At 40.7% G+C, this 15023-nt stretch overlaps 1 protein-coding gene across 1 annotated transcript in view; it reads left to right on the top strand.

The window, feature by feature from the left end:
* The window catches only part of FBN2 (fibrillin 2), a 294460-nt gene that overhangs the window by 163920 nt on the left and 115517 nt on the right, over positions 1-15023 (top strand). Inside the window, exons 19-25 of the mRNA XM_088475116.1 lie at positions 4516-4641; positions 7377-7496; positions 8446-8583; positions 9311-9361; positions 10267-10392; positions 12707-12934; positions 14745-14870. Of these exons, the coding sequence (XP_088331242.1) occupies positions 4516-4641; positions 7377-7496; positions 8446-8583; positions 9311-9361; positions 10267-10392; positions 12707-12934; positions 14745-14870 (915 nt within the window). The remainder of the gene's footprint in view (positions 1-4515; positions 4642-7376; positions 7497-8445; positions 8584-9310; positions 9362-10266; positions 10393-12706; positions 12935-14744; positions 14871-15023) is intronic.

Raw genomic sequence — 15023 nt, 5'->3', positions numbered from 1 at the left:
CAGGTATTCAGAATGGCACTAGTAGCTAAATGCAATAGCAATGGTGAGCAGGTATTCAGAATGGCACAGGTATCTGAATGCTGTAGCAATGGTGAGCAGGTTTTCTGAGTAACCCATTAGCTGGATGCATTACCAATGCTTGAGCAGGTATACAAGTGTTCAATAGGGCAGACAGCAACAGACTGATTACAACCAGCAAAGGATAGTCAGATCAGAAGCCCAATAAAGGCTGAGCAGCCAATCACTAATAGCTGACCACAGCTTCGAGCCCAGCTGCAAAAAGCACCCTGATCATGAGTTAGAATGCAGCCCAGAGCAGCAACGTCTACTTTGCACAGCTAGCTGGTTGCCAGGTGAAAGACTGAAGCTGCCAGAGCTAACTTTACCAGGTGTTTGTGAAGCAGGCCTGTCAACGTTCTGGTTGCCCCCTTCAGGAGGGGGCAGCCAATTCAGGCTTGGTGGTGTCAATGGTGGATGGTGCAGTGGCGTGGTGGCCCTGCCCCCCGCTATATATTGCCAAAATTTCTGACATTGTAAAGCAGGGGACGTCGCTACAATGATGCGATTGAGCGTAAATCATGTCATCAGACCCATCCGGATCTCCCACTTTTGTCAGGTAAGTACGGGGGGGGAGGGGGAAAGGGGGGAGTGGTGGGGGTGCAAGATTAAAGGCCACCCGATTTTTGTGAGCCTTCGCCCATTGCGGAAGAGTCGGCAAGTATGTTCTGAAGTGTGCTTCCTCCGGATCCTAACAAGTAAATACAGAGGTTGCCATTGGAACATGCTTTCCTGCTAATGTATTGCATTAAATGCAAGTAACGTATTATATAATTATTGTTTATTTATGTAGCACCATCATATTGCGCATTGAATAGATATTTAATCATTTACATCAGTAAACCTTCCCTTTGTTTAAAATGTAATTCATTTACTAACTTATACAGTCAGGTGCATAAACATTGGGACATTGACAGAATTTTCATATTTTGGCCTCTATTCACCACCACAATGGCTTTGAAATGAAACAAACAAGATGTGCTTTAACTGCAGACTTTCATATTTAATTTGAGGGTAATTACATCCAAATCAGGTGAACGGTGTAGGAATTACAACGGTTTCTATATGTACCTCCCACTTTTTAAGGGGCGAAAAGTAATGGGACTATCAACTCAAAAGCTATTTCATGGATAGGTGTGGGCTATTCCCTCGTTATTTCATTATCAATTAAGCAGGTAAAAGGTCTGGAGTTGATTCTAGGTGTGACATTTGCATTTGGAATCAGTTGCTGTCGACTCTCAATATGAGATCCAAAGAGCTGTCACTATCAGTGAAGCAATTAGGCTGAAAAATCAAAACAAACCCATCAGAGAGATAGCAAAAACATTAGGTGTGGCCAAATCAACTGTTTGGAACATTCTTAAAAAGAAAGATTGCACCGGAGAGCTCAGCAACACCAAAAGACCCGGAAGACCACGGAAAACAACTGCGGTGGATGACAGAAGAATTTTTTCCCTGGTGAAGAAAAACCCCTTCACAACAGTTGGCCAAATCAAGAACACTCTCCAGGAGGTAGGTGTATATGTGTCAAAGTCAACAATCAAGAGAAGACTTCACAAGAATGAATCTAGAGGGTTCACCACAAGATGTAAACCATTGGTGAGCCACAAAAACAGGAAGACCATTTTAGAGTTTGCCAAACAGCATATAAAAAAGCCATTACAGTTCTGGAACAACATCCTATGGACAGATGAGACAAAGATCAACTTGTACCAGAGTGATGGGAAGAGAAGAGTATGGAGAAGGAAAGGAACTGCTCATGATCCAAAACATACCACCTCATCAGTGAAGCATGGTGGTGGTAGTGTCATGGCGTGGGCATGTATGGCTGCCAATGGAACTGGTTCCTTTGTATTTATTGATGATGTGACTGCTGACAAAAGCAGCAGAATGAATTCTGAAGTGTTTCGGGCAATATTATATGCTCATATTCAGTCAAATGCTTCAGAACTCATTGGACGGCGCTTCACAGTGCAGATGGACAATGACCCAAAGCATACTGCAAAAGCAACCAAAGAGTTTTTTAAGGCTAAAAAGTGGAATGTTATGCAATGCCAAGTCAATTCCCTGACCTGAGTCCGATTGAGCATGCATTTCACTTGATGAAGACAAAACTGAAGGGAAAATGCCCCAAGAACAAGCATGAACTGAAGACATTTGCAGTAGAGGCCTGGCAGAGCATCACCAGGGATGAAACCCAGTGTCTGGTGAGGTCTATGCGTTCCAGACTTCAGGCTGTAATTGCCTGCAAAGGATTTGCAACAAAATATTAAAAAGTGAAAGTTAGATTTAGGATTGTTTAGTTTGTCCCATTACTTTTGGCCCCTTAAAAAGTGGGAGGCACATATAGAAACCGTTGTAATTCCTACACCTGATTTGGATGTAATTACCCTCAAATTAAATCTGAAAGTCTGCAGTTAAAGCACATCTTGTTTGTTTCATTTCAAAGCCATTGTGGTGGTGAATAGAGGCCAAAATATGAAAATTCTGTCAATGTCCCAATATTTATGCACCTGACTGTATATTAATTTCTAACCTCAAACATCTCCTTATGTTTTAAAAATGTAGAAAAAGGCTTGTGCCTCTCTGAAATGTTTTAAAAGTGGAACTATAAATATACAGGGCTTCTACTCTCTCTGTACACTTAAAGCTATTGGAAGAGAGGGCTCAGCGCTATCTCCTCTCCCTTTGCTGCCGGGACACTGTAGTGCGGAGTAACGTCACAGCACAACATCCGACCTAATGTGCTACTGCGCTGTCTTTGGCTCCATCCTCCATATAGGTAGAACATGCCCCTGTGAGTCTCCTTGGAGAGGCTGCTACTAATACAGATGGCCAGTCCAGCCCTGTACTTATCTATACTCGGATATTAATGATGAAAAAAGGAATATAATTACCTAAAGTTTGAAGGAACGCACTGAATCACCCCCATGGGGATAGTTGGAACATACAAACCAAATATAATGATTACACTATAGAAATGTATTACTAATACTTAGTAAGCACTAAGAGTACCGATAAAGAAAAGTCTCTGTTTTAAAAACTTTAAATCTCTGCTATTGTAACTATTCAGGTCTACATGTGAATCTCAGCATTGAATCACCCACATGGGAATCTTTTTAAACTGAGTGTTTATGTGATCCTATATACTTCATAATTTATTTGAATGCAGTTTAGTCGACATTTGAGAGAGCATTTTCCTATAAAGTTCACGCTAGTCAAAAATTATATACTAGTAAGATGTGAACTTGCCAGCATGACTTAAGATAGGTATTTACAATATGATTAAAGGCAGGATGCAGCAAAGGGAGAAATGCGGTCAAACCCTGCAAATGCGTGTTTGACCGCATTTCTCATATGCACCAAGCCTCGCAATGTGATGCACTCTAAGGCTTGGTTGTGGTGGGTAATGCCATCTCCTAATGGCATTACCCTATTGAAGCCTATGGGCTTCTCTTGGGAGAGTGCTGTGAGAGGGATCCAATCGGATCCCTCCCAGCACCCCCTGCAGCACGTGCGTCCTTCTGCTCATGCACAGAAGAACTAGGGATGTGCAGGCTTGGATAGGTTCAATTTTTCCTGCCAAGTGCGGATTTTTCCCGCCAAAAATCCAAAACGTTATCTTTCATGGACAAACATCATCTTCCATGGACTTTTGTCCAGGAATGATGATGTTTGTCCATGAAAGATGATGTTTTGCCTCTTTCTGAGACCCGATTTTTGGCGGGAAAAAAACGAACTTGAAGGGAAAATTCAAACCTATCCGAGCCTGCACATCCCTAAGAAGAATGCCAGAGGAGCTTCTGGGTCTTAGACCCAGAAGTCCCTCATTCGGTCTCATTCTTACCAAGAGAGCGGTCCTATGCACATTCTTTCATGCATACCAGTGTTACCAATGCCAGCTTGCATGCATAGAGCGGCGGGATGCATCACATCTCGGATGCAATGCATCATGCATTCCCGCCCTATATGTCCAATCTGGGTAGTTGGAATGAAAATCTGATAATGTATGGGAGTAAATAACAATCGACAATTTGCTCCCAAATGCTGAGACAGGGACAAAAACTGTAATTTGGATAAATTGTTTAAATCAAACGGATTTAACCAAATTGTATGAACAACCAATTTTGTCTGCATCCAGTGTTTAGGAACAAATGGTCGTCTGTAATTTATTCCCATACATTACCAGATTTTCCTTCCAATAAGCCAGATTGGACAGATAACGAAAACTAAATCTGTTCTGTGTGTAGAAGCTTCTGCAGGATGGTGTATTACAATAGCTTCTGGAGCAAGGCCTATACGGATCCTTCCTCCATTAACCGTTTTATTAACCATTCTAACCATTCCATCATCATGACAAAGGTAAATAAATATATAATTAGGATAGACTCAAACACAGTACTGTATATTAATAATGGTGATTTTTTTTTCTTTAAATGGAGAACATTTATTTTTCAGACATGGATGAATGCTTACTGAATAGATTGCTGTGTGACAATGGTCTCTGCAGAAACACACCAGGAAGTTACAGTTGCACATGCCCCAAAGGATACATATTCAAGACCAGTACTGAGACCTGTGAAGGTAATTATTCAGTTCATGCATGTGAAATGTAAGTTGCTGTTAGTATTTAAATAATATTTTCATCTTCAAAGTAAATGCTTAGTTACTAGGTCCTCTACACCAATTTGTACAAATGTCTGGATCCCATAATATAGGTGCCCAGTTCAGAAGAACTGAGACACCTCAGAACTGCTCCAGGTATTTTCTTTGTTTAGACATCAGGCAGAAGAAGACATGCACATAGCGCTCTACTAGTAACCATTTGCTTTTCCAATCTTACACATTATATTCATCACAAGCCTATGACAGCACTTGTGCTTTTTTAGAAGGAAAAGCATGAAATGAAATAAAAAATCTGATGCACAAACAACAAATCACATTTTGCTGAAATTAAGAAAACAGCAGTAGGGAAAATATGTAAAGCAACAACTATGTTAAGATGTATGCGGATTGGGAACAGTATCATATTAGCCTTGTTGATGACATTCACAACATTTACAGCATCACATACTGTACACACACTGAAGTGCCAAGAGTCATGGGATAGATGCCTAGTATCGTGTAGGATCCCCTCTAGCCCGGCGAAGTGCAGCAACTCGACATGGCATCAATTCCACAAGTGGACAGAAGACCTCTGAAGAGATATTGACCCATACCGCCTGGACAACTTCCCACAGCTCCCTGATATTTGTAGGTGCAGGAATTTTGAGTGCGAATGGACCTCTCCACTACGTCCCATAAATGTTTGATTGGATTCATGTCCAGCAAATGTGGTGGCCACACCATTCGACAGAACTCTCCAGAATGCTCCTCGAACCAATTTTGGACAACTTGGAACTGATGACACGGTGCATTCTCCTTCTGGAATATTTAATCAGAGGTACATGAAGGGCTACAAATGGTCATCAAGCAATGCAACATAGCGGTTATCGGTCTTGCCTTGTTGTCAACTAAGGTCCATGACCTCATGGGGTCTGCGCCACACCCGAACCCTAACATCAGCCCAAAACCACTGGAACTGTGACTTATCAGATCATGCCACCTGTTGTCAGTCCTCCAGGTCCAATTAGCGATGGCATAAGCCCAGGTGAGGAGGTGTGTCCAGTGTTGAATTGTTAACAGGGGCACTCTGGAAGCTAAGGAACACTTCACTGACCTGCTTGATATGCATCTGGTACCTCCTGCATTGAAAGTAGATGTGATTTGAGCCAGTGTTGCTTGTCTGTTACCATGAACAATTCAGTCCAGACACTGCTGGTCATGATCATTAAGGGGTCTATTTACTAAGACTCCAGTTAATGCCACTCCTGCTTTGCCTGCTACCGCTGAGGTATTCCTAGTACACACATGATACTGTAAATCGAGGAGCGTTGAATGTCTGCACAACTTTGCAGATGGAATGTTCCATTCGTTGGCACCCACTATCATGCCCGTTTTGAACTCCGATAATTCACGTCACCTTGCATTAGCATCCTAGCCGGATTTTAAACTGACTCACAAGATGTCAGATTACAACTGATGCAGGTCTGGGCCTTTCCAAGATGACACAATATGGTAACGCCGCCTGCCATTACCTTTACATACTGCTATCCCATAACTGTTTGCACTTTAGTGTATAGCAACCTTATCTGTGAGCTATATAGGTCTCATGTCTGCATATGCTCAAGGAACTATATTGAACTTGAACATTTTTATATTGTAAGAATTGTTATATGTCAGCGGTTCCCATACTTGGTCCTCAAGGCACTTTAGCATTTCAGGTTTTAAGGATATCCATGGTTGAGAATAGATGGTTAAATCAAATTGACTGAGGTACTAAATAAGTCACCAGTATCAAGCATGGATATACTCAAAACCTGCACTGGTAGGCTGCCTTGAGGACCGAGTTTGGAAACATGTGTCATATGCTACATAGAGAACGACCTTCATTCATGTATAAACTGCTATAATACTCTGTATATATACTGTACATATATATGGTGTTTGCTGTTGTCATTGCTTATATTTCCATACTTGGTAATGGTACTTACCTCATGACTCATTCTGAAAGTTTTATAGATAAGCAAAAGGGATATTTGCTCCTTAGGCCACTCTTGCTTCTATACCTGAGGGCTGGCATTGAGAGATGGGTATAGTTCTGTCCTGTAAATGTATAGTACACAATGATGGAAAATAATATCTGAATGGTGGCTTTACTGGCCACACAGGCCCATACAAGCGGCCACACACCTGGATTTACCACCAGACTTTAAGATATGAACTTATTAGCTCCAGAATTGTTGGGACTTGAAGCTCTACAACTGCTAGGGAGACACAGATCACCTCCGATCTATCTATGTGATTATATCTAATTCATCTCTGTCCAATAAGAACACAGTGAGCTCACTACAGTAGTTTTTTTTTGTACCAACTCTTTATAGCCCTGTACCTAAACCCCAGTGCAGTCATGCCAGCCATGGCAAAAATAATACTGTTCTCTGTGTGTTTCTTGGAATGTGAGGGCTGGATAGGAAAACACCAGTTTTACTTCTCCAAAGACTCCAGATTATGGAAAAATATGCACTGTATCTCTGCCAATATGTTTTATTATATGTCATAACAGTTCATGCCATGTTAGTATCATAGAACACAACTCAAAACACAATTGAATGCTAAAATATTGAGCAGACATGTCTGCATATTTCTGTTTATCCATTTCAGGGTTCTCTTTGCTGCATAATCCAAGTCTAACCAAAAGTATTTTGCTTGTATTCCAGATATAAATGAATGTGAAAGTAACCCATGTGTTAATGGAGCGTGTAGAAATATTGTTGGTTCCTTTAACTGTGAGTGTTCTCCTGGAAGTAAGCTGGATTCCACCTCTCGCATTTGCATAGGTTGGTATCTCATGTTTTCTGGGAAGTTTGTAAATATCAACAATGAACAGACATTAGTAATACAATAGGTAGTAGTACGAACACAACCAGTTCACACATTCTGCATCGCTTTTATACCTAAAGCTGTGATCATTTATTATATATTCTAGGGTAACGAGACTGAGGATTTGGTTATTAATATAGCAAAAATTAGATATGTAATCTTTATAAAGAAACGACACTAGAACAAAGTCTTATACCATATCCGAGTCAGTGCAGAGTCTTATCACCAGACATACAGTATGTGTACTTCTGATTTCTGGGGCTTTCATATATGTTCATTATATTTGTCTAGAAGACTTAGTTCTACCATTAGAGAGTAAGTGAAGATATTCCCTTAGGAAGTAGAAACCCAGATACTATCATACTAGATAATTGTAACTCCATTCGCTCATTATTCAGAAAATAAAAATTATTTTTATTCTTCATTTCAAATTAGAGGGTTCCTAAACTGGTGTTTTCATCTGTTTAGTTATTTGCTTTAAGATATTATATATATTACATGTCAAGATGAATTCTATTTTGACTGCTCTAGACACTCAACATTATTATTATTATATTTATTATTATTATTATTATTATTATTATTATTATTATTATTATTATTATTATTATTATTATTATTATTCTATATATACAGTGCCATGAAGGTTCCATAGCACCGTACATAGGGTCATAAATTTAGCAATACAAATGGATACAGACTTCTGCAGACAAGTAATTTAGTTTATAATTTAACAAAATGACGGTGCTTAGATTACATGATTACACAAAGAATATAAGGGGAGAGGGCCCTGCTCGCAAGAACAACCATTCTATACAATGTTTATGAAAACAATATGCAGCACGTTACGCATTGTGTTTTGTTTTGGTATCATCTTTTCACTTAAAAGACCTCTATTTACTGCAGATAGTCTCAAAGGAACATGTTGGCTCAATATTCAAGATGATCGCTGTGAGGTCAATATTAATGGAGCAACTCTAAAGTCAGAATGCTGCGCTAGTCTGGGAGCTGCCTGGGGAAGCCCTTGTGAAAGATGTGAAATAGGTAACATAGTTTATACTTATAGTGATTTCATGATTTATCCTATTAAACACATAATTAAGTGACATACTAATGAATTCAAGAGGAAAAGTTGAAACAGTGTATCCATAGTGAGATTAAAGTCACAATTTTTAACTCTCAATGCATTTGACCATGATCTACTGTTATTTTGTCACAACAGTTCTAAGGGCTTATAAACACAGGCACCATTGTGATGGTTAATTAATGAACACAGGCACCATTGTGATGGTTAATTACCATCATTGGATACAAGTCTGGTATTTATCAGGTAACCCAATGATATGGCGTCTAATTTATAAAAAACTGGACCAAAAAATCCCTGTCCGGTTTCTATATACAGAAGGGGCTAAATCAGTGGCCCATTAACTAACTACAGTGGTCCTTTAGGGTCAGCATGAGACAAGTAATGCCCAGCAATCACTGGCTTAGCAGGTGGCTGAGCAAAGATGGGGGGAAGTAGAAAATGTTTGTTTATCCTACTTCCTGTTCCATAATCTGCTTCGGTACGACCCACATGTGCACTGTCCATTCATCTCCCAATAGAGATCAGTAAACTCAATGTACCCATCTCTCCTGTCAAAAACACAGAGATTAGACAATAGATAAAAACAGCTGTGTGTTATGTGATAAATGGTTGAGAATTAGCTATTTTGAGGAGAAATTTAAAACATGAAAAAAAAAAAATAATAAAACCATTCTTATATTACAGATACAGCCTGTCCCCGTGGATTTGCAAGAGTCAAAGGGGTTTCATGTGAAGGTAACAGCATTTATCCTCATGCTCATAAATCTTTGTGCTTATAAATATAGCAAAGCGTTCTTGCAAATGAAAATGTGCATACTGCCTTACATTTATTTGCTGTGTTTAAAAGATAAAAATAAATGTTTGCGTTGCCCTTTTGACATTCATTCTTATTTTTTAAGCTAATAAAAGCATTTTTAGATCATATTTGGCATTTGGCTTTACAGCTGCCATTTAAAGGATGGACAATCGTTCACAGGTTACTCAGTGGAAAAAGTCTTCCCCAACACACTGACTGCAGTTCTGGCATGCTAACCAAAATTCTGCAGACCACGTGTCCTAGCTAATAAAGCAACCAGGCTGCCCTAAAGGGAAGGCTCACTGTGAATGGCAGAAGCCTTGAGTTTGTCTAGTCGCTGGCTGATATTAGTACTAGTTGCTGTTTTTAATATACAGTTGTTGCTGATTTCATTGTGATATTAGTAGTTTAGTACACAGAACACTGCTTATTGCTGATTTTCCTGTCATACTATTACGCAGGACATTGCTATTTGCTGATTTTCTTGTGCTATTAGTAAACAGTAGTTGCTGATTTCCTCATGGTATTACTGTAATACACAATAGTTTCTTAGTTCCTTGTGCTATTAGTAAATAGGATGCTACTAGTTGCTGATGTCCTTGTGATGCATTGGAAAAATAACTAAAATATAGATCATATTTTATCATTTATATTCATTCTGTAAATTTCTAATATGAACATTAGGATTTAGATTTTGTTTTGTAGTTGAGAATCTTTTGTACAAAGGAGTCTGCATTTAGCTGACTTGTGCATTCTGACCAATACATCAATCCAGAAAAACAGAACTTATAAAACTTTGATTGACATTGTGACTTTTTGCTTTAATTCTTGTTTTGTGTTTCAGATGTCAATGAATGTAAGGTGTTTCCAGGTGTGTGTCCCAACGGGCTGTGCGTCAATACTCAGGGATCTTTTCTCTGTGAGTGTCCTGGTGGGTTCACATTGGATGGAACAGGCAGAGTTTGCCTAGGTAAATATTTTGTTAATTGGTGACCAATATTTACATATATGTAGTATGTATGTATATAATATATATATATATATATATATATACATTTTTTTTTTTACTATGTGCATAAGACGTCTTAAGCTTGGTACACACCATGCGATGGTGCGACCCAACGATGTGATGTAACAATACATAGTGCATTCCATACACACTGCACGATCCAGTGTATGACGGCACCATTAATTAGAAATGGAAGACAGGTGCGCAATATATTCTGTGTGAGGACTGTATTGACTACTGAGCTGCTACACTGAGTGGGAACTGCAACCCACTATAACAAATGAATCAATAAAAAGAAAAGAATGCAGCGCTGGTAAACAAATATAAAATTACTATTTATTAAACCACAATGTTAGGCTAAACAGTGAATGCAAACATAGAGGATACCAATGAGCCCTGTGGGTATAATGTATCAATGTAAAACAAGCTGCTAAAACAGACAGGGTGATAGCAATAGTCTCTTCAATGTAACATTTCAGATAGTATATGTGTGGATAAAGAGAAATAAAGTCTCACCCAGTCTGAAAAGGGTCTGCAATGTCCAATCCGATTGGGTTACATATATTCCTATAGTGCGTTGTAAGTGCGGCACAAGGGAGTAAGGATAGGAGCTGTCGGTGTATGTGGATTAATTTGAGGGTGCCATGGTATAATTCCCACTCTGGTCCCGTGGCTCACCTCGGCCTGAATCAACTTCTTTAAATACAGTCTCCGTTCATGTCTCTTGAAACTGTCCCCGCAGTGAACTATGGACCTCATTCAGAGTCGATCGCTTGCTGCAAGCGATCGCTCTGAATGAGGGCGGCCACTTACTTTTTAAAGTGCCGCCTTCTGGTCGATCGCTAGGCTGTGGGTTACCACCCACAGCTCTAGTGACCGACCAGGGTGATGGTCGCGATGGTCATCACCATCGCGACCATCGGGGCTTACGACCAGACCCTAAGGTTGGGTCTGGGCTCTCGTAAGCCCCAGGGAACTTCCTGCTCTGTTTGAGCAGGAAGTTCCTCACTGACATCATCAATGATGTCAGTGGGGCCGCCCCCAAATGGCAAGCGTTCCGACTGGAACGCCTCCGTTTGGCTGGGCACGCCCCCGGCCCGCCCAGCAAACGGGGCGAGCTGTCACTCAACATCGACAGCTCGCCCCGTCTGCTACGAGACCCCTAGCGATGAAGCGGCCGTCTCGCTAGCCGGGTCTCGCGCATGTGCACGACGGAGCCGGCTCCATCGTGCGCATGCTCTGTGGGGACCAGCGACCCGTTTGCTAGCACATCGGCGCTTGCGACCGGGTCTGAATGAGACCCTATATGTGTGGCACTGAGGGTTGACAGCCGCCGTGATAGAGCAGCACCATGGTGTGTTAGCCGCTGGGTCCGCTGGACCACTTTTGGTGGATAGTTAGCTGAGTGATCTCGTTTGAAGCTCCCGCGTGCAAGCGGCAGAGTGCAGGGGGTAAGCTCAATGGCCGGCAGCAGCGATTCTGCTATTTAAGCAGCAGAGTGTCACAACTCGAATCCTCCAAAGTGTCGGCGGTAATCGGAATTACAGGAGATGTAATCAGCAGCAGACAGTTTGTGTTTTAGTTAAGCAGCAAAAATCAAAAGAGCCCATGCAGCTTAATGCATTTCTCTGGGACTTTTGCTCCAAGTTTCCTCAGAAGGAGGGCGTAGATACTTTGCATTACTAAATCAGGTTTATATAGGGCTTGGGGTCACACCCCTTTCATTAGTTGATTTATTAGTAGACACCTAAAGACATAATGACTAGAGCAAACACATGCTGTATGTAGTATGTGTGTGTGTGTATATATATATATATATATATATATATATACAATGTGCATAAGACGTCTTAAGCTTGGTACACACCATGCGATGGTGCGACCCACTGATGTGATGTAACAATAAATAGCATGTTCCATACACACTGCACGATCCAGTGTATGATGGCACCATGTGTCATTACATGGTACATGTAACAGCAGTGCGTCATTCATTGCTGAACCGCAGATGGGATGATGCGATGAATGATGGATCGGGCATACACACTGTACGATTTGTGTGATATATCATTCCACGTCGTATAGTGTGTACCCAACTTTAGACGCTGAAAAGCTTGCATATAGGTAATGATATATCACCATTACATATATTTGAATTCTCAGAAAGTACTTTAGTATCCATTTCTATGTGACCGCCCGACCGCCCGCCCACTACTCTTTGCATTTCTTTATGAAGGGTTGACAAATGATTGACAGCGAGTTTACTCACTTGCAGATTTACGTATGGAGCAATGTTTCCTAAAATGGGATGAAGACGAATGTGTCCAGCCTATTCCTGGCAGGTTCCGCCTGGATGCTTGCTGTTGTGCTGTAGGAGCAGCCTGGGGCTCAGAGTGTGAGGAGTGTCCACAGCCTGGTTCTAATGAATATAATCTGTTGTGTCCCAGAGGTCCAGGCTTTACTAATAGAGCAGATATTTTATCGGGGAGACCTTTCTACAAAGGTAATAGTCTCTAATAAATGAGTATGGACTTGCCAGATACTTTTGTTACTTTAACACAGCAAATAGTTTAATTCCCTAGGGTTTAGGTTTGGGATTAAATTACATTTATGATAGTTACAGATGTGTCCACAATCATACATCTTACTTCCTTGCACGTTAAACAGCCTTTCTAGTCGCTCCATACCGTGGCATGACTTGGTAGCGCCAAGCATTTTTTCATGCAACTTTTTGCTTTCAAATGCGTCTCATTTGCAAAGTGATTCGAATAGAGGGCCTGATTCAGAGCCGGACGCTATTTGCGCTCGCTTGTTCAGAAAAAGGGGCCGGCTATTTAAATTGAGCGCTCGCTCTTTGCGGTCTGTTGACGCCTCTATGTCTGAGCGAGCGAACTAAACATGCGCTCGCTATTTTGTAAAGACGCCCCCTGGCCGCTCGCATCCTATGTCATCTCCGCTATTTATTTGGTTAATCGAGTACATCGAAAGGCATCTAAACTGCTCGCAGTGCTTGTGGTAGGTTTATCCTACCGCAATCATGCGAACAGTTCAGGCTAAGAAACAACCAAGTGACGTGGTCGATGACGCTGCTTTGTTAATTATGCACACCCTTAAAACCCCCGTTTTGACCGTTTGGCACGCCTGCGTTCGGATCACCACTCCCCGTTTTCAAGCGCCTTCCCCTGTTACCACCCACAAACGCCTCATCCTGTCACTCAAATTAGCAGGCACTCGCTATTTTGCGAGCGCTCAATTTCCGACCGCATTGACTGGTTGGCGCATGCGCATTACGACCCATACGCATGCGCAGATGTGCGAACATCGCTCGGAGCGAACGAGCGGCTGCTTACGAGCAGCTCTGAATCAGGCCCAGAATGCACAAGCAGCCTCTGCTGATTAAAATGATATGCGGCATGCCTGTATTCTGTGTACAACTGCAGCTGTATCCGCATGTAAAATGCTACGTTAGTGTCACAGCCGCTGACACTGTAACGTAGCATTTTCCATGCAGATGCACCTTGAGTTGCACATAGAATATAGGTATGAAGCCAACAGAAGTTGCTTGTATGTCCTATTCACATCACTTTGTGAATAAGACGCATTTGAAGGTAAAAAGTCGCAAGTAAAGATGCTTAGCGCTACCAAGCTAACACGTTATGTTTAATGTGACTTGTAGTGCGCGGAGATAAGATTTATGTGGACACATCTGTAAGTCATTTTTTAGTACAGGTTAAGTCTCCCATATCCAAAATGCTTGGGACCAGGGGTATTTTGGATATCGGAATATTCCGTATTTTGGAATAATTGCATACCATATTGAAATGTTTTAGGTATAGGGCCCAAATCTAAACACAGAATGCATTTATAATTTATATACACCTTATACACACAGCCTGAAGGTAATTTTATACAATATTTTCAATAATTTTGTGCCTCAAACAAAGTGTGAGTACATAAATGAATTTCATGTATGTGTCATATACACCTTATACACACAGCCTATAGGTCATTTTATACTTTAGTTTTAATAATTTTGTGCCTTAAACAAAGTTTGTGTGCATTGAACCATCAAAAATCAAAGTTTTCACTATCTCAGTCATGCTAAAAATATTCCGTATTTCGGAATATTCCGTATTTCGGAATATTTGGATATGGGAGATTCAACCTGTACTTTGAAATCAGATGATCAAACGTCATATCAATAAATACACATTAAGGAAGGATATTACAAGATAAAAAATCTTGTCCAGTGATAGACTATTACAGGATTACTGGAAAAGGCAGTACAATAACATCTCTTGGTTTGTCCCTAGATATAAATGAATGTAAAGCTTTCCATGGGATATGTACTAATGGGAAATGCAGAAATACAATCGGAAGCTTCAAGTGTAAATGTAACAATGGGTTTGCTCTGGACATGGAAGAAAGAAATTGCACAGGTAACATAAAATAGTTTTTAGTCCTTATTCGTAAGTGCATTTTCAGTGCTGCATATTATATTATATATACGAATCAGCCATTATCAATAACTCAGTAATAATTTGAGCCAAGCCTATGGACCACTAAGTACCATTTATTTATTTTGTGCAACA

Source organism: Taudactylus pleione, unplaced genomic scaffold, assembly GCF_031769625.1.
Source record: "Taudactylus pleione unplaced genomic scaffold, aTauple2 ptg000162l, whole genome shotgun sequence".
Lineage (NCBI taxonomy): Eukaryota > Metazoa > Chordata > Amphibia > Anura > Myobatrachidae > Taudactylus > Taudactylus pleione.
Note: the sequence above shows the minus strand (reverse complement) of the source record. Positions and strands in the feature narration are given on the sequence as shown.